Source organism: Cyprinus carpio, chromosome B5 (genome assembly GCF_018340385.1).
Source record: "Cyprinus carpio isolate SPL01 chromosome B5, ASM1834038v1, whole genome shotgun sequence".
Lineage (NCBI taxonomy): Eukaryota > Metazoa > Chordata > Actinopteri > Cypriniformes > Cyprinidae > Cyprinus > Cyprinus carpio.
Window position 1 is genome coordinate 32,411,909 of NC_056601.1, and position 26,231 is coordinate 32,438,139.

Consider the following 26,231-nt stretch of genomic DNA (forward strand, 5'->3'; position numbering starts at 1 on the left):
ATGTGCAAAATAATATAGATATAAAGTGTTTGCTCTTTAGCTTCAGTACTGTTGTTTTTTCTTGGTATCTGAACAAGGATATCCAGAAGGGATGTGGAAGTGATGTAAAAGAGATAAAAAGTAATCACACCCCAAAAGGACATTTTAGACAACTTTACAGCTCAAATAACTATTGATTTTTTTTTTTAAATATTAGAATGTTATAAATTGAACGTAAATTGAACATTTTTATTTAATTTTTTATTGTACTTTCTCATTGTAATGCAGGCACGTTTCTCATTTGTTTTTACAACCTGACATTATTGTCTATATAGACATTAGGTTCCTTTAAATCTTCATAATAGATTCACAGATGTAGATAAAACTGTAAATGAGGAGCAGGAAGCAGCTTCACGGAGCAGTCAGGCTTCTCTGACAGATTTGTAGTGATTATTTGGCTGTGTAAAGGAATGAAAAGTGTCTCTGTGTGTGAAAACCTCTGTCCTCAGGGGTTTTATTCAACCATCAGACTGACAGAGTGCGAAAAAAGAGATTTTGATTGAGTTCAGGCCCATTCAGATGGCTGGTCTTGCTTGACAAAGCCCAGCAGATAAAGACACAGTTGTAGCTCTCTTTTGTCCATCCAGCAACCATGTCTTATCTTTCCTTCTTCTCATAGCAGTTTCACTTTCTTGCATCTGTTGTATTGATATTTATCTCCTTTCATTCCATTAGCATATTGATCCATTATCTCCAGACCCCTGCAGGTTTGATTGATGGCTCTGGGTTTTGATTGACAGGTGTGTATGATTTGATTGGGACACTGATGTGGTTGGATTTTGAGGTTAAAGGTTGTAGCTCTTTCTGGTTGAGAGAGAGAGAAAGATAGTGTGTGTGTGCCTACTTAACCATATTTGGGGACAAATTTGTACCCAAAAGTGTGCTAAACATGACAAAATCTCCAAAAACCTACTTTGGGGATGTCCACGTTTATAAAACTGGTATAAAAATAAAGTAAACAAAGTTTTCTGTAAGGGGTAGGTTTAGGTGTAGGTTGGTGTAGGGCAATAGCACATACAGTTTGTAATAAGTAAACTAAGTGAGTGTTTGTTTGTGTGTGTGTGTGTGTGTATGTGTGTGTGAAAGCTGTGCCTTGCTGTGTAATTGGGGACATCCCATTCTTATTTAATTGTAAAGCTGTGTGTGTGTGTGTGTGTGTGTGTGTGTGAAAGCTGTAACTTGCTGTGTAATTGGGGACATCCCTGACTTCTATTGTTATTTAATTATAAAGCTAATTATAATTACTATAGGCTGCTCTAAAATGCATTTAATCCTGAAAAATATTTAGTTATGCATTTTTAGATGTGAATCAAGACATTTGAGTCTCTTTATTTAATTTAAAAAAAAATCTTAAAATTTTTTTTTAATTTAATTCTCATTTCTGGTGTTATTTCATTTAGCTAATAATAATTACTAAAATCTTCATATTTAGTCTCTTTTCATAGGATGTCCCAAATGTCTTATGTGTATTTTTTTTAATGAATTCCTGATATATTTAACATATATTTAGATATGTTAGGATATAGTAATGTTTTCATAATGTTTATAACATAATATTCACTTGTAAGCTAACAAAACATTAACAGAATTGTGATTGTAACAGAAATGTGTATGATACTATTCATTGAATTTTTGAATTTTCCATTTACTTTCATTTTGATTAATATATAAAGTGTAAACAAACTTTTATTATAAATATTATTATACATTTTCAAACATAACAAAAAAAAAAAGTCTCGTTCTTCTTTTAGAGATCTTTAAGAACTCTTATACTCTGTATTTTTCTGTTGGCATACAGAACATCTATGTTTGTGAAGCGAAAGACAGGCTGATTATACACAGCACCTTTAGTTAATGTAGGCATTAATGGGCAACCAGGTAAGACACAGGGCCTACGACTGATTTAAAGTATCCAGATAGAAATTTGATACACGTTCTCAATGAGAAAGTCCCAAGCAACGTTGCTCAAAAAAAGTTGCCTGGCAAAGTTGCTCAAAAATTTGCCCCATGTATCATCAGCCAAAGACTCAGACAAACACAGACATTTAGCTGAAACATATATGTGATATATTTCATATCTTTCTTTGACCATAACTGCTTGTCTACTGTGAGTTTTTAATAGAATAAATGTTCTAATGTTTGTTTGAGTGTAATTGCTGTATGTTCAGTACAGATTTGTTTTCAGTAAAGTGTTCACAACTACTGATTTTTACTAATATTCTAGTCATCCAGAAAAGTAGTCAAATAGTTGGGCGAGTCAGTGTTTATATTATGTAAATGACTCACTACACAGTGAGCAGCATTAGTGCTCTGACAGCCAGATGGAGAATGACGCGGGTGAGAAACGAAGGATGGCGTATCTCCAGTGCCGCTGGGATCGGTGCAGTTTTATTTATTTCATTAGTTTCATTAGTTAATTTAAGTTAACTACATTAGTCAAAATAAACTAACAATCAACTTCTCTGTATTTAATAAAGTTAACGTTAAATTTAACATCTTTAAACACATTTAAAAATAGTTTTTTTAAAATCAAGTTGCATTTGTTTACAAATTAATTATTGATATACTGTACCTATAGCTTCACATTTTTAAACTACATTCATTAAAATTATTAACTAACTTGCAGCTAGCTAGTATTAAAATGAACAATACGTCTATTTAATAATCTTTGATAATGTTAATTTGAACTTTTAATGCTACATTTTTTAAATCAAAAGTTGTTAACATTCCTTTAACAAATTTTATTTTATTTTATTTACTTATTTTTTTTCTTAAACCAAAATATGAAATTCACATTTTCACATTTGAACAGTCAACCCATAGGAATTGCATTAGTTAAAATTAGTTAATTTCTGTCGAGCCCCACACATGGCATCCAGGACAAAAATGGTAGGCTAAATTGTGTGCACGATTTACTATTTCGTTCCCTCAATTTATAAATTGTGCGCACGATTTACTAATTAGTTTCCTCGATTTGCTAAATCGTGCACACAATTTACATATTGAGAGAACGAATTAGTAAATTGTGCGCACAATTTAGCAAATTGAGGGAATGAATTAGCAAATCGAGGGAACGAAATAGTAATCGTGTGCATGTTTTAGTACATCGAAGGAAGGAATTAGTAAATCGTGCGCACAATTTTTTTTTTTTTGCATGTCATGTAATAATAAATTTCTATAGTAATAATAATAATAGCTAATAATCTTTATTAATGATAATTTCAACATTTTACAGTATATTTTTAAAATCAAAAGTTGTTAACATTCCTTGGTCACTATGATTATTATGAGTAATGAGTAATGACAAATATTTTATTTTATTTTATTTTATTTTAATGAATTAACTAATGTTAACAAGTGAGACCATATTGTAAAGTATTACTAAATGAATATAGAGGTTATAGTACAAGTAGTTGTATAAAAAATGTGTGAAATCAATAAATGTTCAACCAAAGACCAAACAAACTAAAAGCCGGTTCTGCAGCACGATGTTGACTGTATAAGTTGTGCGTCACTGTAAGCTGAACGCTCTTGGGTTAACGGTTATAAATGAGCTGTTCTGTTTATACGTTACGTCTCACAGCGGTGACTATGTTTACAACTGTTTTCACAAGGCTTTCTTAACTATACAAGCGAGGGCCAAAATCTGTCTGCTTTTATATGTGTGTTTCATGAAGTGTGCATATGTGAAATGAATGGATGAGGCAGGGATGGGATGAGATAGTGAGCAGTGCATCACACTCACAGTGTGTGTGGGAAAGTGTAAGTGTTTATATCGGGGGGCCCCTGACGTCCCGCACATGAAAAAGTATTACTGTATACATTCACAGGTCAGTGTAAGTGTGTCTGTACTTCGTAGGATTAAAGTCGTCTCTTAATGATGTGTGTTAGACGTGCGAGGACGCTTTCAGACGCACACAGACTAGCCTTCATTCTTTATCCAGACTAAAGCAGTGCTGTGTTCGGCTCTGTAACATAAGCAGTGCATTAGTGAGTTTAGACTAGTGATAGTGTTTGTAACAGTGAGTGAAAGACAAGAATAGTTTGCTGAGAGAGAGAGCCTGCTCAAGTTGACTTTAAAGTACTAAATATAACATAATGTACAGTCAGGTGGTCATTATCACAAAAATAAACCCAGACAGGGTGAGCAGGACCCCATCGTGACTTATGCTATGACTGGACATTATAGACATGAAATATAGTTTTGAATTTTTAAACTAAAACTTGAGTTTTTCAAATTTGTATAAAAATTTTTATTTTTTAATATTTTATTATTCCAGTATTATTAAATTAAATTAAATTAAATTTAAATTAAATTAAATTAAATTAAATTAAATTAAATTAAATTAAATTAAATTAAATTAAATTAAATTAAATTAAATTAAATTAAATTAAATTATTAAATTAAATTAAATTATATGATATAATATTATATTATATTATATTATTACTTGTTTTTTTTGGTGAACTATCCCTTTAAATAAAGATAAATAATAAGGTAACTGAAAAATAACAGTAAAGATATTATTTATTTAGATTTTTACATCGATAATTTTACATAAGTAATATAACAGGAATATAATTTTTAAACATAGAATTATTAAAGTGGCCCTATTATGCATTTTCAAATATTACCTTTCATACAGTGTGTCATGTAGCTGTATGTGAACATAAACTATCTGCAAAGTTGTGAAGCCGACAGTGCACGATATAAAGTTATTGTCTATCAAAACATATCAAAGCATATATATATATATTTATATATATGCATATAAGAAATAATATAATTAATATATTTAATATATATTATTTGTTTTTATTAATGTCCTATGAAACACTTATATCATCATAATGTTAAAAAATAATATAAAAGATTTCTTATAAAAGAAGACATTAATTTAATTTATTATTTTTTTTACATTGAGTCTAGTTTAAACTTATATATAAGAATATTTGAACACTGAAAGCCACAATTGAATAATTCAATTCAGATCAATTTAAGTTTATTTGTATAGCGTGTTTTTAACAATAAAAATCCTTGCAAAGCAGCTTTACAGGAAATTTTAAGTTTCTACAATATATTTAGTAGTAGCTTGTCAGTGGTGACTAGTACATTAAAAATACAGTAAAATACCATAAAAAAGACATAATAAAACAGATGATGAACACTATTAACAGCAATGATTATATGTTGCATTCAAACTTGTAGCAAAATTTGGTAGTTTATGTTGTTTCAGGGTTGGCATCATCTGAGGTCCTCTGAGGGGTTTGCATTATCTCTTCTATAGAGTTCAGTCATCTCAGGTCTTTTTAAGGGCTGGATACAGACTGAAGCTTGTGTAATTCCTAGTTGCCACGGGATGTCAGTTAGGCATGCAGGAGCTAAAACATTAAGGGCCTTGTAGGTAAATAATAATATTTTGTAACTGATACAGAACTTAATAGCCAGCCAATACACAGAAAAAAAAATTGGGGTAATATGATCATATTTTCTTGACCTGGTAAGGACTCTAATCAGAAAAAGTTTCCAGAGAGCCGTGAAATAGGCATCTTTATTTTATGCCTTGATGTCAAAATTATATACAGCATTTCTCAGGACCCCCTCTCTGTCTTTAACAGCTCACAGATGTGGAGTTATTTTGACTGAAGGGTGTTTGGTCAGCTTCTATAAACACCTTTGTGACCGTCGAAAACTGTGTGTGTGTGTTCGGTCATATGCACAAGCTCTTGTGGGAGAGGAAAACACACACATCAACTTTACAGCCCTGTATCGTAACACTCTTACTTACTTTTCACCCAGAGTGGCTTAGCATGCACTAATTACAGCACCAGGAGCCCGAGGTTAAGTGTCTCGCTCATGGACACAAAAGCACAATTGTGCTCTCAACAAGGTTATTATGGTTTTTAACAATATTTTTTCATTTGAACTTTTTTTGAAATTTATTTTTTTTATGTTCAAGTTTTCATGCAAGGATAGATTTGTAATGTTAATTTACGTTTGTTTTTAGGTTTTCCAACATATTTTAACTTTATATGAAATATTGAATATTCATTCAGGCTGCCAAAATAAACAACACTAGTAATTCAAAGATATTATTATTAACCTTGGCTAATTAATTATACGGTTCCTTTTTAGTCTTCGGAAACCTTGAGAACCATAAGAAGCTTTCTCAAATTAGGGCTGTGTGATTGTTTTTTAATTGTTTTGATGAATATTGTTATTGAATACTGACTGTGGTGTTATAATAATCATTTGTATTTTTGTAGTTCGCGATAGAATCTTGATTGTTTGATTACACATTTTTCATATAATTTCAATGTTTTACACAAACAAATCAATATTACTTTTAGTGAGTCTCTCCTTGATGTCCGTCTGTCCTTGACTCGCCTGCTCACAAGTTCAGCATCCATTCAGATCCCTTCTTCAAACAAACTTCTCCAATAACCTCTTCAAACCCCTCAAAAACCAGTCAAAAACTATCCACACACCATCCATACTTCATTTCCATCTTTTTGTTTAATTTATTAAAATGTCTCGCGGCATTTTTTCTCTACAAATATTTGAAGATGAAAGAGTAAGAATTATGTGATATTTGCAGCCATATTTCCCCAGGTGCCATAAATTTCATACTTCAAAGCTGTGTGTTATGATCCTGAGAGTCTGGATATCTGAAGTAATTATTCAGTTCGGTCTCTCGCTGTTATTTTCGCTCTGTAAACAAGAAGGAATGAAGTAAAGCACATTTTTGAGTTGGATAAAAGTTAGGTGACTTTCTGACAGGATGATAACTGACCCATTTCCTATTTTTCTCCTCTCCAGCTAACGTTCTGGACACTATGCTACTGAGGAATTCTGGGAAGGTGGAAGAACGTCGGGAGACAGGAAGTGATGCGCCGGCTCTACATCAGCGCTTCCTGTGGTGCTACTGTTACCATCACTGTCCGGAGGACTCCACAAATAACACGTGCAGGTATCAGGACGCATCCCACCTCACTTGAGTACTCTTGCACACATTCAATCTGTAGCCAGTATTACATGTGTGTTGTGTATTTAGGACGGACGGTTACTGCTTCACCATGGTGGAGGAAGAGGGTGGAGCGGCTGTGGTGACGTCAGGCTGTCTGGGTCTGGTTGGATCAGAGTTTCAGTGCCGGGTGAGTCATGAACTGCTCTGATTTCCAAAACAAACCATTTAAGTGTTAGTGCATCAGTCCTCAAGCACAGACGAAACAAAAGCCTTACGTAACTCACTGTGAATTAAACACCTCGTTAAATACTCATGTGCTGCTCCTTTATATTTCACAATTTTTACTTATATGCCAATATGCAATTTTGTGTCTTAATAAAGTCAGATTGTGACATATTATGTTGCAATTACACTACTGTTCAGAGGTTTATACTTAAAGAAATTAATACTTTTATTTAGCATGGATGCATTTAATTGATCAAAAGTAACAGTAAAGCCATTAAGAGTATGTTACTGAAGAACTCGTTATAAAAACTTTATATTCATCAAAGAGTCCAGAATTCTTACCCCCACAAAAATATAAAGCAGCACAACTGTTTTCAACAATTATGATATTAATAAATGTTTCTTGAGCTGCAAATTAGTATATTAGAATGATTTCTGAAGGATCATGTGACACTGAAGACTGGAGTAATGATGCTGAAAATTCAGCTTTGCATCACAGAAATAAATTACATTTTAAATTATATCCAAATAGAGAACAGTTACTTTAAATTGTAATAATATTTCAGATTATTTCTGTTTTTCCTACATTTTTGATCAAATAAATCCAGCCTTGATGAGTATACGAGACTTTTTTAATTCTGCAGTGGAAACACGCTTACATACTAATGTCATCCTATGATTTTCTTTCTGTGCAAAACAAATGAAGATAGTCTATCAGTTTAGCAGCTGCTTTTTTCCATATTATGAAAATGAACAACAGTTTTTACTGCCAAGCTTCAAAAATGACCATAACAGTATACTATACACAAAATAAAAATAAAACCAATACACAACACAAATAAAAAACAAATTTGTTAACCATTTTTACATTCTTAATACCTGTGCCTGGTCTTATTGCGAAAAAATAAAAATCTTATTTGTTTATTAAAATGTTTTATATTTTTTCGGCAAAGCCAAGTGGACAGGGAAAAGTTATATTAGCAAATAATATCATAGCTTGTTTTTACCCACTCATTTTAAGTACTGCTCCTACTGTATATCATCTGTATATTATTAGTGGACATTGTATAATTGAATGTTTCACTTGAATTATGTCACATTACAAAAGTTAAATGAGATGCATGTAGTGATCATTGAGAGATCACTAGAGACCTGAGAGACCTGATGTGTTAATGTAGTGTGTGTTTGTGTGTGTTTAGGATACGGGGAACTCTAAACAGCGGCGAGCACTCGAGTGCTGCACAGATCAGGACTACTGTAACAGAGACCTGCATCCAACACTGCCTCCTCTACGAACACCCAGTGAGTGCACACACACACACACACACACACACACACACACACACACCACAACACACATAACACATAACACACACACCACACACACACACACACACACATAATAATAATAAAAATATAATAATAAAATCTAATTCAAAATAGTATATTCATATATAATAATATAATAATGATTACTATAGACTAACTCAAACACTTACTAAAGCAAATAAAAAAATATGATTTAACCCCTTTAGTATTTTCCTTTGGGCAACATTCCTAGAAAAAATGTCTGATTTGTTCCCAAAAATATATGTAGGTCAGAAACTCTCACACACCTGTAGGGTTTATTTAGGCTGTCATGAACAACTCCCCATCAATCAACACAGCAGAATAGAAGCCTCTCTGTCTGTCACACACACACACACCTGTGCTGTAGTTCTGATTTCATCACACACACACACACACACACACACACACACACACACACACACACACAGAGCTCCTGAAGGAAGTGTTCATAGAGCCGAGTGTGATGATGTAAGAGTTGTGTGTTCACCGTTGACTTTTTGACATGAAATAATATGTGTGTGTGTGTGTGCAGGTTATGTAGTGGGAGACATTCATCACATCGCTCTGCTCATCTCAGTGACGGTCTGTAGCTTCATCCTCACCGTCATCATCATCTTCTGTTACTTCAGGTGTGTAAGTTACTAACACAAACACAGACTTCGTTTTTGTGTTAAATTAAGCTTATTTAGTGGATAGTTCACCCAAAAATGTTTACTCACTTCAAGTTGTTACAAACCTTTATGTGTTTCTTTATTCTGTTTTTTTTCTGCACAAAAGATGATATTTTGAAGAATATTGGTAGCCAAACAGTTTGCTGATAGCCATTGACTTCATAGTATGGAAAACAGTATTATGGAAGTCTGTTTGGAAGTTTGTTCAACTGTTTGGTGGCCATCATTTTTTCTGTGTGAGTGTTTGGATACAGGTTTGGAGCAACATGAGGGTGATTAAAAGATTTTGGGGTGAACTATCCCTTAAAGGCAGGACACTACTGGCAAAAATATTGTTTTTCATGCACTGGTCAGTTTTGAGATTTTGAGCTGTTTGGTTTTTCATAACATGTTTTTTAGATTAATGGAAAGAAAATGGCAAGAAAATGTGCAAAATACACATTTTGTTCACTGATCTCAGAGTTAAAAGTATGGTGATATAATTTACTTTTTTTTTTTTTAAACTTTTCACTTGGGATGTCTTGCCTTAAAAAGACTACAAATTTTTGGTCAGCAAAAACTACAGTGTCTGGTTGTTTGAGACCAGACCAACACTAATTCTAAACTTTTAATCTGTCACGTTATTTTAATATTATATAATATTAAACCCCCTGCTTGTGTTTGTGTGGACTTCTGGTCATGTTAGTCTGGAGTTGAAGTGGTCTGTGTGGTGTTTCAGGTATAAACGTCACGAGTTAGCCCCGCGCTACAGCCTCGGCCTGCATCCGGACGAGACGTTCATTCCTCCCGGAGAATCCCTGCGGGATCTCATAGAGCAGTCCCAGAGCTCCGGCTCAGGGTCAGGACTCCCCCTGCTGGTGAGAATCACACACACATGAAATCAACATCCACACAGAGCCCTGTGAATTCTGTGATGCAGAAAAAAGTCAGATCTCAACATGAACTAGTGTATGTGATTATTAAACCTCAAAAAGAATGATTAACTCAATTGAAAATATCAGATACACAGCAAATGTATGTGATTATTAAACTGCAAAAAGACTATTTAATGTGAAGTCAATGTGTCTCCGAGTGAATGAGTGGCTCAATTGAAAATATCAGATACACAGCAAAGTCTTCATTACAACCTGCCAAAATAAATTATTGGTCTAATTTGACTAAATTATGAAAAAAATAAAAAAATAACAAAAAAAAACAACAATTTTCAAAAAACCCAAATTGTACCTGTTTTTGATTTTTTTACTAAATGATAAGTAATAAAAAATGTAAAAAAAAAAATTGTAAAAAAAAAAAGAATTAAATTTTCCAAAAATCCAAATTGTACCTGAATTTTTGATTGTTGATAAACCAATGCATCTAAAACAAAATCCAGAAAATTACAAGATATGCTTTACAAAAATAAAACTAGTACTGTTAAAACAAAATCCAGAAAATTACAACGCAAAAAAAAATGTAAAAAAAAAAAAAAAAAATAATTGTTTTATTTAAAAAAATGTAATTAATCAATTAAAACAAAATCCAGAGAAACAGACATTGTAAAAAAAATATAATTTGGAAAAAAAATTTAAACCAGATTTCGTAGGACCCTATTTATCTTATTTTCTTAATACGTCTGACTGCTCTTACTGTGTATGATCAGTCACTTCATGTAATTGTAAAGAAAATAACATCTATCTATCCATCTATCTGGCTGTATATGTGTCTGTCTGATCTATCTATCTATCTATCTGGCTGTATATGTGTCTGTCTGTGTCTGTAGGTGCAGCGCACTATAGCGAAGCAGATCCAGATGGTGACACAGATCGGGAAGGGCCGTTATGGAGAGGTGTGGATGGGAAGATGGAGGGGAGAGAAAGTGGCTGTGAAAGTCTTTTTCACCACAGAGGAGGCCAGCTGGTTCAGAGAGACAGAGATATATCAGACTGTCCTCATGAGACATGAGAATATACTCGGTGAGACTTTCTCTCTCAGACACACATACACCATTACATTCATATGCTACTGTTATACTATTCATTTAGGGAATATATAGACTATTAAAATAAAAGATACTGCTTGTCAGGCTTAAGTAACTCATGATTTAAAGTTATTCAGCTACCCTCTTGAAAAAGGGTTAGGTTCACTAATAAAAATATTTAATTTCACTAAAGCTATTAAGGGGGCAGTAGGTGTATAATTAGGGTGAATAAAGGAACTTATTATTTTTTATTGCACTTCTTTTAAAATATGAGGCCAAATGAGTCAGTGCTTAACACAATGGGCATTTAAATAACTGAAAATGTCCACTGCACTATATGTATTGTAATGTAATTTAACAAAGGTCGTTCAATAAAATAAAGTGTCAGGGTTACTGGTTAGGTCCAGGATTGGCCAAAAACAACAACAACAACAACAAAACATTAAGACTATATTTATGCAATAATTGTGTAATCTTTTTGTTCTTCTAGAACAGGGATTCCCAAACATTTTGTCAGTCAAACAAACCTCTTTGACAATTTAAAATATTCACTGAGATTGTAAGATAATATTTCAATAATTGCACACATTTGCATGTTCATGGTTCGGTTAATGGTCACATGACATGCAGGTAAACAAATAAAATATTTAATATTTTTAGTGTTTTATTTTTTAGGTTTTATTTAAAATGTATTATCTGTTATTTAATTAAATTATTAGCTGTTCATTAAGTTATAGAACCCCTGCTGTTTAATTAAATTGAATTTATTTTTTTTTAATTTTTTTTTGTGGAAATGAAATAAGTTCACAGTATTCATAAATCAAAGCAATGTTTTATTGCTGTATTTCTATATCACTGTATATATTTTTTTAATTTATATATATACACACAGTAGGGGTGTGCGATATGACGATTTTTGATCGTGGATGATAAATATGTCTCCACGATCTGCTTTTGAAGAAATAGTATCGTGCTACAGCGCACATTCTATCAGCTGCAGTTCTGGTGCCTCCGTCATATACTGTACAACGCCACATGCATTCACATCAGTGTTGACTCAGCGCTCTCATTATTTACATGTGCTTTTAAATGTTTCATTCGCACGCTGGTCTGACCTGTGCTTTTTCTGAGCGCCACATACACCCGAAGCACGTGCGTTAAAGCCTGTCAAACAGCGCCTGATTATTGAAGTTATCTTTTGCTCTAATACTGTCAAAACACACAAGGTTTACATGTAGACGCAGTTGGTTATGTTTAAAATTAAAGTAAACAGTTGAGAGAAAAAAACACGTATACCAGGCCTGTTTATTAGGATGCGTGCAGGTCTTTAAAGGGACTAGTAGGGCTCCTATTAAACATGCGACTGTCCATTAAAGGGATAGATCACCCTAAAATTTAATTTATTTTGTCCCAAATCTCAATTTCCCAAATCTGTATTAATTTCTGTCTTGTGCTGAACACAAAAGATATTTAGAAGAATGTGGGTAACCAAACAGTTGCTGGTCAACATTGAATTTGATAGCAGCAAAAAATACTACGGACGTCACTGTGGACCAGCAACTGTTTGGTTTTCAACGCTCCTCAAAATAGCATTTATGTTCAGAAGAAGAAAGAAATTCATTCGGGTTTAAAACAACTTTTGAGTGAGTAAATGGTGGTATAAAAATAAAACACTATGACAGAATTGACAGACAGCTGACGTTATTTTTATTTTTGGGTGAACTATTCCTTTAACGTTAATAAAACAACAAAACACAAAGAGAAAAACCACTCACTGCTCTTGACTGAACAAATTAAATACAGTTTTATTTTATATTTGTTCATTCAATTTCTTTTGTTCAGTCTCAAGTTGAATGCTTCATATTTACCTGGAAATAAAGGCAATTTTGTGTCGATTGTTTATTATGAAGTTGTAATCCTATCGTTAGTCATCTATTTATCTTACACTTATTGTACCCATCTGAAAATTTGTTCTTTTTAAGCACTGTGTTAATTATTACTTATTATTAATTATTAAGAACAGTACAGGACCAAAACGTTTGGAAACATACTTATTATTAATTTGATTCATTGTATATCGTCATAGTTTTATATGTGCAGAAACATAGGATCATTCTCACATATCCTAACCTCAGACTATCAATGTTCTTCCTGCTAATATTTTTTCACAACATGTGAGCTTTTTTAGGATACTTTGATCAAAAAAATAAAAATTAAAAAAAATTTAATTACAAGGCTATTAAATATTTTGGTAATAACAATAACACTACTGGGGCCTTAATTTGGGGGCAGTAATTTTTTTTCTTCTTTTTTTACCAAAAAAAAAAAAAGAAGATAATTTATTGAATATCATTATTTCAAATAAATGGTATATAATGCATAAAATGTTGGAGTAATGCCCTTGCATCACAGGAATAAATAATTTTTTTAAAGTAGAAAACTAATGTTTGTAAATAGATCATTAAAACAAAACAACAAACATGTCCATGTTATTTGTCAACTACTCAATTAACTAAAGATTTTAGACATGGGGACTTTTGGGAACACGTTTGAGTGATTACTCAAATTAAAGTGACTTTAGTTCATTAAAACGAACCATCCAAAATAAATCAGTTCGCTATCATTAATCACTGCATGAGGACATACAGTTAAAGCTTGTTTGATCACTCAGCTATAAAGCTCCTCGCACAATACAAAGTGATGAAACCAGCAGCAGTACTGTTTCTTTTCATGCTATTCCACTGTTTGTTAGAAAAAATAGCATTTCTATTTACAAAACGGCAGAGCTGCTGTCACGCAACTGAAAAATGTAGTTACATTAGCAGCCTATCTACTGTTATTTAATTACTCCCACTGGTGAACATGTAGTCGGTAATTACAGGAAAATGAACCATGTTAAAATGCACGATTGAAGCGTCTTGATTAGCAGTCCTTTCAAATTAATTAGCTGATATCAGATTAATTATTACATTACTTTAAGCACGGTCCGGCTCGGTATATTTAGCCTCATGCACTAATTTGAACTCTCTCTCCAGGGTTCATAGCGGCCGACATTAAAGGCACGGGCTCGTGGACTCAACTCTACCTCATCACCGACTACCATGAGAACGGCTCTCTGTATGACTATCTGAAATGCACCACCCTGGACAGCCGGGCCATGCTGAGACTGGCGTACTCGTCCGTCTCCGGCCTCTGCCACCTTCACACAGAAATCTTTGGCACGCAGGGCAAACCGGCCATCGCCCACAGAGACCTGAAGAGCAAAAACATCCTGGTGAAGAGGAACGGCGCCTGCTGCATCGCTGACCTCGGCCTGGCCGTCAAGTTCATCAGGTCAGAGACCAGCGCCTTTGCTTCACTTTCTTTGAGGTTAACCTGCTGATTATTGTAGGCAGTAGGTTTAGCAACCAGTGAAAAAAAAAAAGAAAAGAAAAAAAAGCAATTTCAAATATTCATTTAAAAACTAAGAAAAAAAAAAGAAAAGAAAAAAAAGCAATTTCAAATATTCAATTGAGTGATCACTCAAAAATTCCCTGTCTGGCATTTTACAACTTTTTTGTAGCAAGGTAAAATTGTAATAATTAATGCTAATATGTATTGTGAATTGTATTATGGATTGTCACTTTATTTTCAATTTGGCTATGTAAATGAAATTATATTGAAAATAGTATATTAGTTTTATTGGTTACTCTCCAGTATAAATTTGTGCATACTGCACAGTTTAATTCTGTCACTCTAATTCTGTAATTAAAATATTACATATATATATGTAATATATGTATATAAATAAACTTTATTAATTAAAATATAGGCTAGATTAATTATTTGATAAAACATTTTTTTTTTCATCTAGTAGTGAAATTACTAAATTATTTTATTGCAGCTTGACCTTAAAAATAATTAATGCTGCCTTGGTGATTAACTGAAATAAAAACAGGTTTAAGCTGAAGTAGTGAAATTACTAAAACTGAAACTGAAATTAAAATAAATTCAAGCTAAATAGAAATATTAAAAAGACTATTAAAAATGACAAATATGACAAAAACAAAACCGCTAAAACTTTAAATGAAAACTGAAACTATAAAAATAAAAGCAAAGTCAAAACAATAATAACTATTCCAATACTAAAACAACACTGATATATATTTACATTTATTCCTCAAAAATCAAAAATCCTCATCAAAAATCATCGTTTTTTTTTTTATTAATTATATTCAGATACATACAGATCTGGTAATTAAATATGGTTATATAATAAAAAAACTTCGTCTGTAGTAATATTAACAAATAATAAAAAAAAAACTAATCAAAGTCTGTAGTAATATTTATATTTTATAAAAAAAAAAGCTTGTCTTAGCAACTATCTGAAATAAAGAGGTTTAAGTTTAAGTACAAATTCAAAAACTAATACTAAAATAAAAATTAATTAAAGCTAAATAGAAATATAAAAAAAAACCTAATAAAAATAACAAAAACTGAGAATATAAAAATAAAAGCTATTTCAAAATAATAATAAATACTACAACGGTATATAAATAACACTTAAATTACACTTGTATATATTTACATATATGCATTTATTAGACACTTATTCAAAGCCACTTGCAAATGAGGAAAATCACAAGTAAAATGTCATAAGAGCCAGCAGCATTAATATATTGATCATTTTTGTTAGACATACTATAAACATGGCCCCTTAATATACAGTAGCTTCAGTGTAGTTAAGTAGTAAATTGTGGCGTAACTTACTACTTTTTTGAAAGGGTATTTTGGGTATTTTGGCTGTAGCTTGGCAAAGTACACTTTCAAAGTTGCATCAACAAGTTTTTCCCCTAATAGAACTGCAGAAATGATGTGAAGAGTGTATGCTTATGAAATGAGCTCTACAGCTTAAATATGAGCACTGAAACACTGTTGTGTCTCATGAACAGCGACACTAATGAAGTGGACATCCCCCTGAACACACGCGTGGGCACCAAACGCTTCATGGCTCCTGAGGTTCTGGACGAGACTCTGAACAGGAACCATTTTCAGTCCTACATCATGGCCGACATGTACAGCTTCGGCCTCATTCTGTGGGAGATCGCCCGCCGTTGTGTGTCTGGAGGTACAGCTCGTAATATTACCATGTTTCATTATAGTATCAGCTTTGTCTCAGTCGTTTCTCATAATATTCTTTATTGATGTGGATGATAAAGCTCAAGTCATTTTTTTTTGTATTTATATTTATAGTAAAGTAATGTCTTTATTTAATATTGACAAACTATTCATTAGAAAAGTCAGTGTTTCGTTATAAATACATAATAGTAACTATAATTTCTCGTGAAGTCAGTCTCAATTTGCTCTTTACTCAATTGTTTGTATCAGTTTTATTTTAATGTCATTAAGATACTATTATAGTTTTTTATTAATGCTTTTATTTGTTTTCCTTTTTCATTGTAATTTCAGTTTAAGTTTTACTAGTTCTGTCTTGTGTTTTTGTCATTCTTATTATTTTATACATTTTTACTTTCATTTTAGCTATTTTATGAATATAAACCAAATAAAAATTAAATATATATTTTTAATAAGTTTTTTTATTTTTAATATTTACATTTATTTCATTCAATGTTTGTTTCAAGTAACAATTATTATTATTATTATTTTTTAATTACCCTGGTTTGTATAAAAATGTATAAATTCATTGATTTAAGAGGTTAAAAGAGATTTTAATGAGATTTCATTCAAGTTTGTTATTTTGCGTCTGTGTGTTGATTGCTATCCGGATGTTTCTGCAGGTATCATAGAGGAATATCAGCTGCCGTATCACGATCATGTTCCAAATGACCCGTCGTATGAAGACATGAGAGAGGTTGTGTGTATTAAGAGAATACGTCCATCTTTCCCTAACCGCTGGAGCAGTGATGAGGTAAACACACACTGATGCAGTGCTCTAAATCAAAAAAACACACAGACTCAACCTTGGTGTTCATTTGTACCTTTTTTTTGTAGTCATAATTATTGTCAATATTTCATGTCATATTTATTCATTTTAGTCCATTTTAGCTAGCTTCCAAGGCAAATATTTCTCATTTTCATTTATACTGATGTATGGTTTGCTGAAATAACTAATTTATTTTTGTATCACAATAGAAACAAAACACAAATATACAAGATATCTATTAGCTTGTAATAGCACTTATTGATGATCTAGTGCATTGCATGTTATTTACATTAATCAAAGCAAAGAAATCAATTTTAGAAGAGAAACAAATCACAAATAATATAATTTTGTAAACTGGACAGTCTGTTTTTTTCCTTTTTTCTTCAAATGAATTAATATCTTGCAGTTTAGCCATTGCAATTTATTTTTAACCATCATGAGTTTCTTCATCTTGATTTTGTGTGTTGTCAGTGTTTGAGGCAGATGGGGAAGCTCATGACGGAGTGTTGGGCTCATAATCCGGCCTCTCGTCTCACCGCCCTACGTGTTAAAAAGACGCTGGCCAAGATGTCGGAGTCCCAGGACATTAAAGTCTGAGAACAGACCAGTAGCACTGACACTAACCCTGAACTCACTGCCTGCCGTGGGGTGAGTTCAATCACGCGAGAGCCTCCTGCAAACAACCCGGTGGCAGCAGAGGACGCCCGAGATCTCATGTGATCTCAGGACAGAGATACAGCTGGTCCTGCTGCGTAACACAAGCACCTGTGAACACTGGCGAGCGGGACGAAGCAGGACCTCAGCGAGCGAGATCACATGACTCTCCCCAGAGAACTGTCAGCTTTCTCTTTCCACAGTCTGTTCAGCTCCAACAGGACCATAGTTTTGGATCGTTTCAGATTTGTGTTGTCAGTCAGTCAACAGCTTTCAACAAGTTTCCCACCTTTTTTGGTGGGCTGTGCCTTATTTATTTTGTAAATAGATGAAAATGAGAGTGAAGCTTTAATGTACTTGAATAAATGTTCTAATGAGAATGAATGTTCTGCGCCAAGTTACTTTTTGTGTTGCTTTTTAGTTGACCATTAATGTCAAGTAAAACCTTTCTTGTTAAGGTGTTTTCTGAATGAATAAAAAGGTTGCATAGAACAATAAAAAAACCATACATATATATATGTAAGGAATAATTGACGATGGGCCGTTGAATTATTAGAAAAATAATGCACACCCGAGGTGGTGATGCGGCCATGACGCGAAGCGGAGTGTGCATTATTTTTCTAATTCAATGGTCCGGAGTCAATTATTCCGCTTATACTACGGTTTCCACACCTCAAGACATAGATCCGATGATTTATTTAAAGGGATTCGTGTGGTTTTTGTACTTAAATCGCTATTGTGAGTAGGACTATTTCTTCCGCGTCTCATCCAATGCCTCTTTTGCTAGTACCAAAATGTTGTTTTAAAGCTGGTAATGGAGGCTTGAGCCGTTGATAGGATTCTAATGCAGTTATTAGTGAAGTTATAAAGAGAGCGAGAGCGACAGAGACACAGAGAGAGTGAAAGAAAGAGAGAGAGAGAGAGCTTGTGTGAATTAGGCTAACGTACCTCTGTGCGTCTCTAAACACTCTTCTGCTGCAGCGTCTCTAAACAGCGCTGTTATTACATCGCTAGTGAGAAATGCCTTGTGTAGCCTTTATGTTGCTACACTATATAGGCTGATTAAATCGCCAGGGCAGTGCTGACAACACTGACAACACTTTTTGTGCAAACTGCGTGACCATTATTACAGTTTTACTAAGCGAAGTGATATGGAACTGTAATGCGGTCAAGAGAGCTGCCTGGAATTACGTTCGCTGTGCGTTTCCCAGAAAATAATTGCACACCTCAGGACATTCGTCAACCAATAAGATTCAAGCATTAAACGCCCCGTAGTATAAATATAAATATCCTACCCTAATCCTTTTTTCCACCGGCACCGTTTGGCTCATAGGGTGACAAGCGTTCTCCAATGCCTTCGATCCGTGGCTGTGACTTCAGTCTCATCCCATGGAATGTCGACTGCTCGCAGATCTTCCATTAAAGTTCTTCGCTTGGTCATTTTTGGGCGTCCTTGTTTTCGTTTGCCTTGAGCAGGCCGCCAGGATATTGCCATCTTGAGTATCCGATGATCAGGAAGGTGTAAGATGTGTCTGGTGAAACAAAAACGTTGCAGAGAGGGGCTGTGTATAAGCACGACGGTATACTTCCATGTTTGTAGCATAGTCGCAGTTAGTGATCTTAAGGATGTGTCGCAAACAACGAAGGTGGAAAACATCCAACTTTCGAGCTATGGTTTCAGTCATCTTCCAGGTCTTGCATTGCGTAGGTCGCCGTCGGCACAATGACCATAGCCAGGAGTCACAATCTAGTTATAACATCGGTGAAAGCACACAACCTTGTCTTACGCCAGTTTCAATTGTGAAGAAATCAGTTATTCCTTCTTCCATCCATAAACAGCATGGTAAAGGTTGCGAAAGATGTCTACAAATCGACATGGAATTCCGTAAGCCTGGGATATCTTCCTTAGCATTTTTCATTGCACTGAGTCAAAGGCCTTGACAAAGTCGATAATGTTCAGTTAGATCCGTAGTTGGTTTTCCAGCAATTGTTCAATCACTTCGGAAACCTGCTTGTTGATATCTAAGGCAGGCAACGACAACTCTGAGGCGGTTTAGAAGGACAATCGAAAATACCTTTCCAGGTACCAAAAGAAGGGTAATACCCTGCCAGTTGTCACTTGGAGAGATTGCTTTTTTGGGTAGCATGATGGTCATACCTCGTTTCCATTCCTCAGGGACTGCTGAGGTTGCCCAGCAAGCATTAAGCAAATCTGTCAGGGCATCAGCAAGGCACTGCTCACCAGATTTAAGTAGTTCAGGCGGGATCTCATCCAGGCCTGCAGCCTTGCCATTCTTGATTACCCAGATCACATTTTTTGTTTCCACTACCGTGATCGTGTCAAGGTTTACTGGCAGATCGGGTGTAGGGTTTAAGAGGCTGCGATCAAATGCTGGGGTTTGCACTGACTGGTTTAGGACTACCTTGAAATGCCCAACCCACCGACGCTCGCATTCTTCTTGATTAGGAAGGGCCCTACCGTCCTGATCTTTCATCGGTGCGCTGCTTCTGGATGGGGACTTGGAAAGCTCTCAAACGATCGGATATAGGGTGCGTGTATCATTTCAATTTGAAGCTTCTTGTGCCTCGGTCCCTTTCTGATTGACCCACTCGCGCTTGTCATGTCTGCAACTTGCTTCAACATTGCTTTGCATGCCACCATTCATCTATCAATGCCCATGATCGAGGTTGGATCCAGTGTTCTCTGAAGGTGCCCCGTGGTAGCCTCTGCTGCGGTTGCCAGAGTGTCTCAAAACTGCTCCAGCAGGAATCCAGGTCATGTGTGGGGGCCAATAGTTCGAAGTAATTCCGGACTGCAACATTGTACTGCTGCAATACGACTGGGACTCGGAGTTGTACGAAACCAAAACGAAATCACCACGTTCCAACGAGCAGGAAGTGGTCAGTAACCACCCTGCAGGCCCCCGGGACTTTCCGCGTTTTTGATTGGCGCCCAGATAACTTTGCACATCGAGGATGGATGAGCACTAGTGCTTGGAGACGCAGACATAGTCAAACTCGTTGTACACCCTGCAGGCCCCCGGGACTTTCCGCATTTTTGTGGATCCACTTGTGTGGAAAGTATGTATTAGTGACCACAAGTCATTGTACACAAAAAATAATCAGTAGCATAACACCATCATCATTTTTTTTCACCAAAAAACCAGGGCCAATCACATGATCAAACAAATGCCTTCCCTTCCTTACCTATCCGATCATTAAGATCGCCTGCAACGATGACGAGGTCATGGTGCAGGATACAGTTGAGCTCAAGTAGTAAGTCGTCTTAGAAAGAGTCTTTATCTGCATCGGAGGCATCATCTGCTGGCGCATAGACCTGAATGAAAGTCAACTTCACATGTATGCCTTGCAGCCATATGGAAATGATTCTGTCCGAGACAGGTCGCCAGGATAGGACAATCCCCACACCACGGACATGGTCACGGTTGTGGCTGGAGTATATAAAGGTCTTATAAACTTCCCACTGGACGAGTGGGCCTCACCAATGCCAAAGATGGCAAGATGATAGTGATTAAATTCTCCCAGGAGTTGCGCCAATTTGCAGGTTTGGCATAATGTTCAGACGTTCCAGGTAGCGAATTGAAATGATGCGTTGAGGAACTTGCCATGCATCAGGAGTCGGACCTTCGAATGACTTTGTTCCAAGTTATTTATTTTTCACTGGCTCAAGTTAAAAATATAGATCATTACCCAAAATTTTTTTAATTGGAAGAATGAAACTTTTTTTGTGTATATAATATATTTACACATGGTTAATTAAACTACAAGAATGAATTATATTAATTAAATAATAACTAAGCAGAGTCCTATTTGTTTTAAACTACTCAAGATTATTAATAATATATAAATACATTTATTATTATAAATTATAATAAATATTACATTGTCACTTGGTTAATTACAAGCATGAATTATATACTGAGCCACAGTAACTTATAACTAAATTATATAACTTATAAGTTCCTGTGGCTCAGTGGTAGCGCATTGTATTAGCAGCGCAAAAGGTTGTGGGTTCGATTCCCAGGGAACACACATGGTTAAAAAAAAAAAATGTATAGCCTGAATGTATTGTAAGTTTGTTTTTTTTTGATAAAAGCGTTCTGCCAAATGCATAAATGTAAATATATATATATGCTTATTAAAAAATCAATATAATTTCAAAAACAATCAACCTCTGTTTATAATTTCTTTTACAATTTCTCTTTCTTTGCCAATGTTTTCTACAGTTGCATTGGCTGGACAAAAGTAAAATCAAAGGAAACATTGATTCAAACAAAAAAATTATAATTCAATAACACTTTAACATGAACGTATATAATCCAATTTTACTTCCTGAATTGCCCAATGACACAAACAGCATGCCTTTTCTAACAACACTTTTAGAAAAATTCATAAAAGATTACAATAACAATAATGAACCCAGCCCCTGTTTTGGTTGCCATGGTAAATGTTTGTTAATATAGTCACGTTTATTATTACTCAAGGTTAAACAGTTAAAAAAAAAAAAAAAAAAAAAAAAACATTCAAGGAATCTCCAGGAAGGTCAAATAAAAAAACACACACACACACACACAAAAAAAACAAAAAAAACACAAGGCCACTTTCAGCGTTGATTAAAAATATAATTTATTTAAAAAAACCTTTACATACATTTTATACAGAAACTGGCTGCAGACATAATAGCATTTGTTTTTGATTTTTAATGAAGCTTTATTCTGTGGATTAAACTCTCTCTGTACACGCGAGTCGTAACGATGCACATCTGCCAGCGGTTTGCACAGAAGCACACGTTGCATAGTTGGCACTGCATTTCCAGCAGACAGAGACACTCACTGCACTGCTGCTCTTCAGCCTTACAGAGGGGCTTTGCTGTTGTCTTGTTTTGCTCGTTAATTTGTCTTTTATTTTGCGCACAGCCCCTCTGATCTGTTGGATTGTGGGAAATGGCAGTTGGTTAGAGGCCTTTTTTCGTGGTAGTGGGGTGGCAGCGGCTGCAGGCGGTGAAACTGCAGATAATGAGCCCTGTGTTTCACATTTACAAGCACACCAACACCAGCCTCTAGTGCCACGGATTTATGCAGAATGCACGCACAGACCGTCATTAACTGTAAACGCTCTGTTCCGCCTGTAAACACATTTAGGAGTTTAACTTTAGGTCTTGCTAAAGACTTTTGTTATTTCCTGCAAATGGGAATTTTATATTTGAGCTGAGAAGAAAACAAAACGACCCTGTTTGCTTCCTTAGTGCATGTTCCTGGTCTTATAATATGGAAGCCCATTTCTGCCACATAAAAAAAAAAAAAAAAAAAAAAAAATCATTCCCCTCATAAAAAAGAAAAAATAAAAATTAATTATCAAAAATTATAATAAACTAAGTCAATTCTGACATTAAAAATTCAAAACTGACAAAACATTTAAATTATGAATGATAAGATACTAAGTCAATTCTGACATTAAAAATAAAAAACACAAAAAACATATAAACTACCACCAAACTAAAAAAAACATTTAAATTATGACGAATCTAAATTATAACAGTCACTATTATGAGATAAGCTCCCAGCGGACTTGTAAAATGATTACAAGTCAAAAATTGAGAATATGTCAAAATGTGACATAAAAAAAATTGACAAAAAATTTAAATTGAAAAAAACCTCATATCAAAAAGTTAAATAATGACAACTCTAAATGATAAAAGTCATAATTATAAGGCAAGTTTAAAATATGACAAGTCAAAAATTATGACATACTAAAAGTAGCAGACTTTATGAAAGTCAAAATTATGAACAAAGACAAAATTCTGAGATAAAGTCGATTGTGATAACTCAAAATTATAAGATTTTAATTATGTCAATTAGGACATTAAAAACTGGAAACAGACAAAGCGTCAACAAAAACGGTAATTATGGCAATTCTAAATGATAGCAGTCATAGTTATGACACAATTATTAGTTAGATTTGTTGAAATTAAGTTGAAATCGACAAAACAATCAAAAAAGTTTAATTTTGATAACTCTAAAAAAGTCATTATGAAAAAAGAAAAAAAGATAAAAAAAGAAAAAAAAGATATACTAGAAAAAATAAAATTTAAATCATAAATGATGAGATACTGAAGAAGGTAGACTTTGACAAAGTCGAAATTATGAAGAAAAAGAAATTCCAAATTACAAGATGGCTTAGGAAAAATGACAAAAAGTCAAAGTGATCACAAGTCAAAAATGAGATGCCAAGTCATTATGACAAAGTCAAAATTGACAAATTGAAAATGGCAAAACATCAAAATTATAGGATGAAAAAGTAAATTATGAAAACCTGAAATTGGCAAAACCTTATAAATAATGGCGTCAAAATTATAAGAACGTCACCATGATCACAAGTAAAAAAATATGTAAAAAAAAAATAATAATAATATGTCAAAATATGACATGACAGAAATGATGACAAAGTTTAAATCAGGAGATTTAAAAAGTGAACTATAACAAAAATCATGCATTCAATTATGACTTTCTAACTAATAATTCTGTGCTTGTCACCATCAGTTTGACAAGTTTGACTTTTTATTTAAAAATAATCATTTTATATGTCATAATTATAATTTTCCACAGCATGATTTTAATTTCTTACATGGCAGAAATTGGCTTCCACAGTATAGTGAATGATTCATCAGCGAAAATGACTCAAAAAATGTTTTAAAATTTTCCATCAGAATATAATCACTTTCCTTTCTGCTGACATCAACAAGCCCTCTTTCCCCCAGGACATTACTTTCCTAAGTTTCACAATAAGTTCATGTGCATGTAAATATGACCAGATAAACTCAAGCAAACATTCCACACAAATGTTTCATTCATGTATTTTGATATCTATCAAATGTCTGACATCTTTCATGTGACTGGGAGATCTTATTTCTAGTGTAAGTGTGTGGATGAAGGGTCACACAGGAGTGACATCTTTAATATTTGCCAGATAAATGTATTCCACCGGACCGGCAGTTTTGATAAGAAGAGCAAAGCCTCAGACCTGCAACTCTGACTCAAACAACGACAACAAAAAAGGAGTTTTTGCCCTCACCATCAACTAACACGGATATTTTGGTTGCTTAGTTTCTCTTTCTGTCTCATATCACTGGGTCACCAGCACTTCTTTATATGACACGTATCGTATGTTCTGACCGGCTGTGATCGTGTGGTACTGTACAGTATTCTGACTTTGAGTCCTGTCACTGGACACTGGTTAACCCCTAAAACAACTCACCATAACCACAGCTTCCACCAAAACTCACTACAGTTCTGATTACTACAATAAACCTACAGCAACTCACTGTCATAAACTTCAAGTGAAGGATTCTGAAAGAAGTAGATTAATTCATTGCAATATTCCAGTAGTAACAAAAACAAAAAGTCGTATCCATCAAGTTTTTGCAGAAACTTTGGTCACTATGTTACGTTTTCATAAGTGATACATTACTCTTTTTTAAATAATGCACAATAAAAAAACACACAAAAAAAAAAACAAATTAAAAAAAAAATTTATTTAAATAAATTAATAATAATATTATTTAAATAAAATAAAAACGTAAAGTTTAATAATAATAACTAATTATAATTTATTTTCATTCTTATACATTATCATTATTATTTAAAATATAAAATTTTATTATTTAAATAAACTTATTTAAATAACAAAAAATATATTTTGAATAATAACAACAAAAATAAAACAAAAATTATTAAATAATAAAAAAAAAAAAAAATAAAAAAATATTTTTAATGATTTAAATCAAACTTAAATCAATATTGCAATATTATTACTATTATATTATTACTATATTACAATTATACTGTGTATTTATTAATAATAATAATAATTATTATTTATGGAACAAAGGCGAAATTACAATATCAATATTTACATCTGCCTTTATTTCTTGGCTTTCAAACATTAAACCATAGAGCTTTTATTTTGGCAGCAGTGGTTATTAACCTTACTACAATAACTAGGTACTAGCCTTCACTTTAAGAAAAAAATAATAAATGAAATATTTAGAAAGATTTATATTAAATCATTACAATATTCCAGTAGTAACAATAACTGTAGTTTCCGTCACATTTTAGCAGAAGCTGTAGTCACCATGGTAAGTTTTGTTGAGGGGTAAGTTTGCTCTTGTTAAAGTAAAGCGTCTGGTAGAGCGAGGCGTGAAACACTGATGAAGCACAACAGAACAAGCCCATGCAGAACGAGTGAAAGTCCGGCCAGTGAGGGTCAGCATTATTACAGTGTGATGAAACATTGCATTCCAGAAAATCAAAAAACAACAACTAATCTCCAATCCAATCCCAGTGCCCACTGCTCACTTTCACTCAACAAAAAAAAAAAACAAATGTCACCGCCCCACAAAAACAAAAAAAATAAAATCGCAAATC

At 33.7% G+C, this 26,231-nt stretch overlaps 1 protein-coding gene across 2 annotated transcripts in view; it reads left to right on the plus strand.

Moving 5' to 3' along the window:
* Nucleotides 1–18,171, plus strand: part of LOC109080955 (bone morphogenetic protein receptor type-1B-like) — a 48,411-nt gene extending 30,240 nt beyond the window's left edge. For both annotated transcript variants that reach the window (XM_042723181.1, XM_042723182.1), the window contains 10 exons: nt 6,860–7,010; nt 7,095–7,194; nt 8,432–8,534; nt 9,115–9,211; nt 9,972–10,110; nt 11,013–11,205; nt 14,246–14,543; nt 16,142–16,317; nt 16,988–17,118; nt 17,605–18,171. In XM_042723181.1, coding sequence (XP_042579115.1) covers nt 6,860–7,010; nt 7,095–7,194; nt 8,432–8,534; nt 9,115–9,211; nt 9,972–10,110; nt 11,013–11,205; nt 14,246–14,543; nt 16,142–16,317; nt 16,988–17,118; nt 17,605–17,730 — 1,514 coding nt within the window. In that variant the 3' untranslated portion in view covers nt 17,731–18,171. The remainder of the gene's footprint in view (nt 1–6,859; nt 7,011–7,094; nt 7,195–8,431; nt 8,535–9,114; nt 9,212–9,971; nt 10,111–11,012; nt 11,206–14,245; nt 14,544–16,141; nt 16,318–16,987; nt 17,119–17,604) is intronic.
* Nucleotides 18,172–26,231: the final 8,060 nt, after the last annotated feature.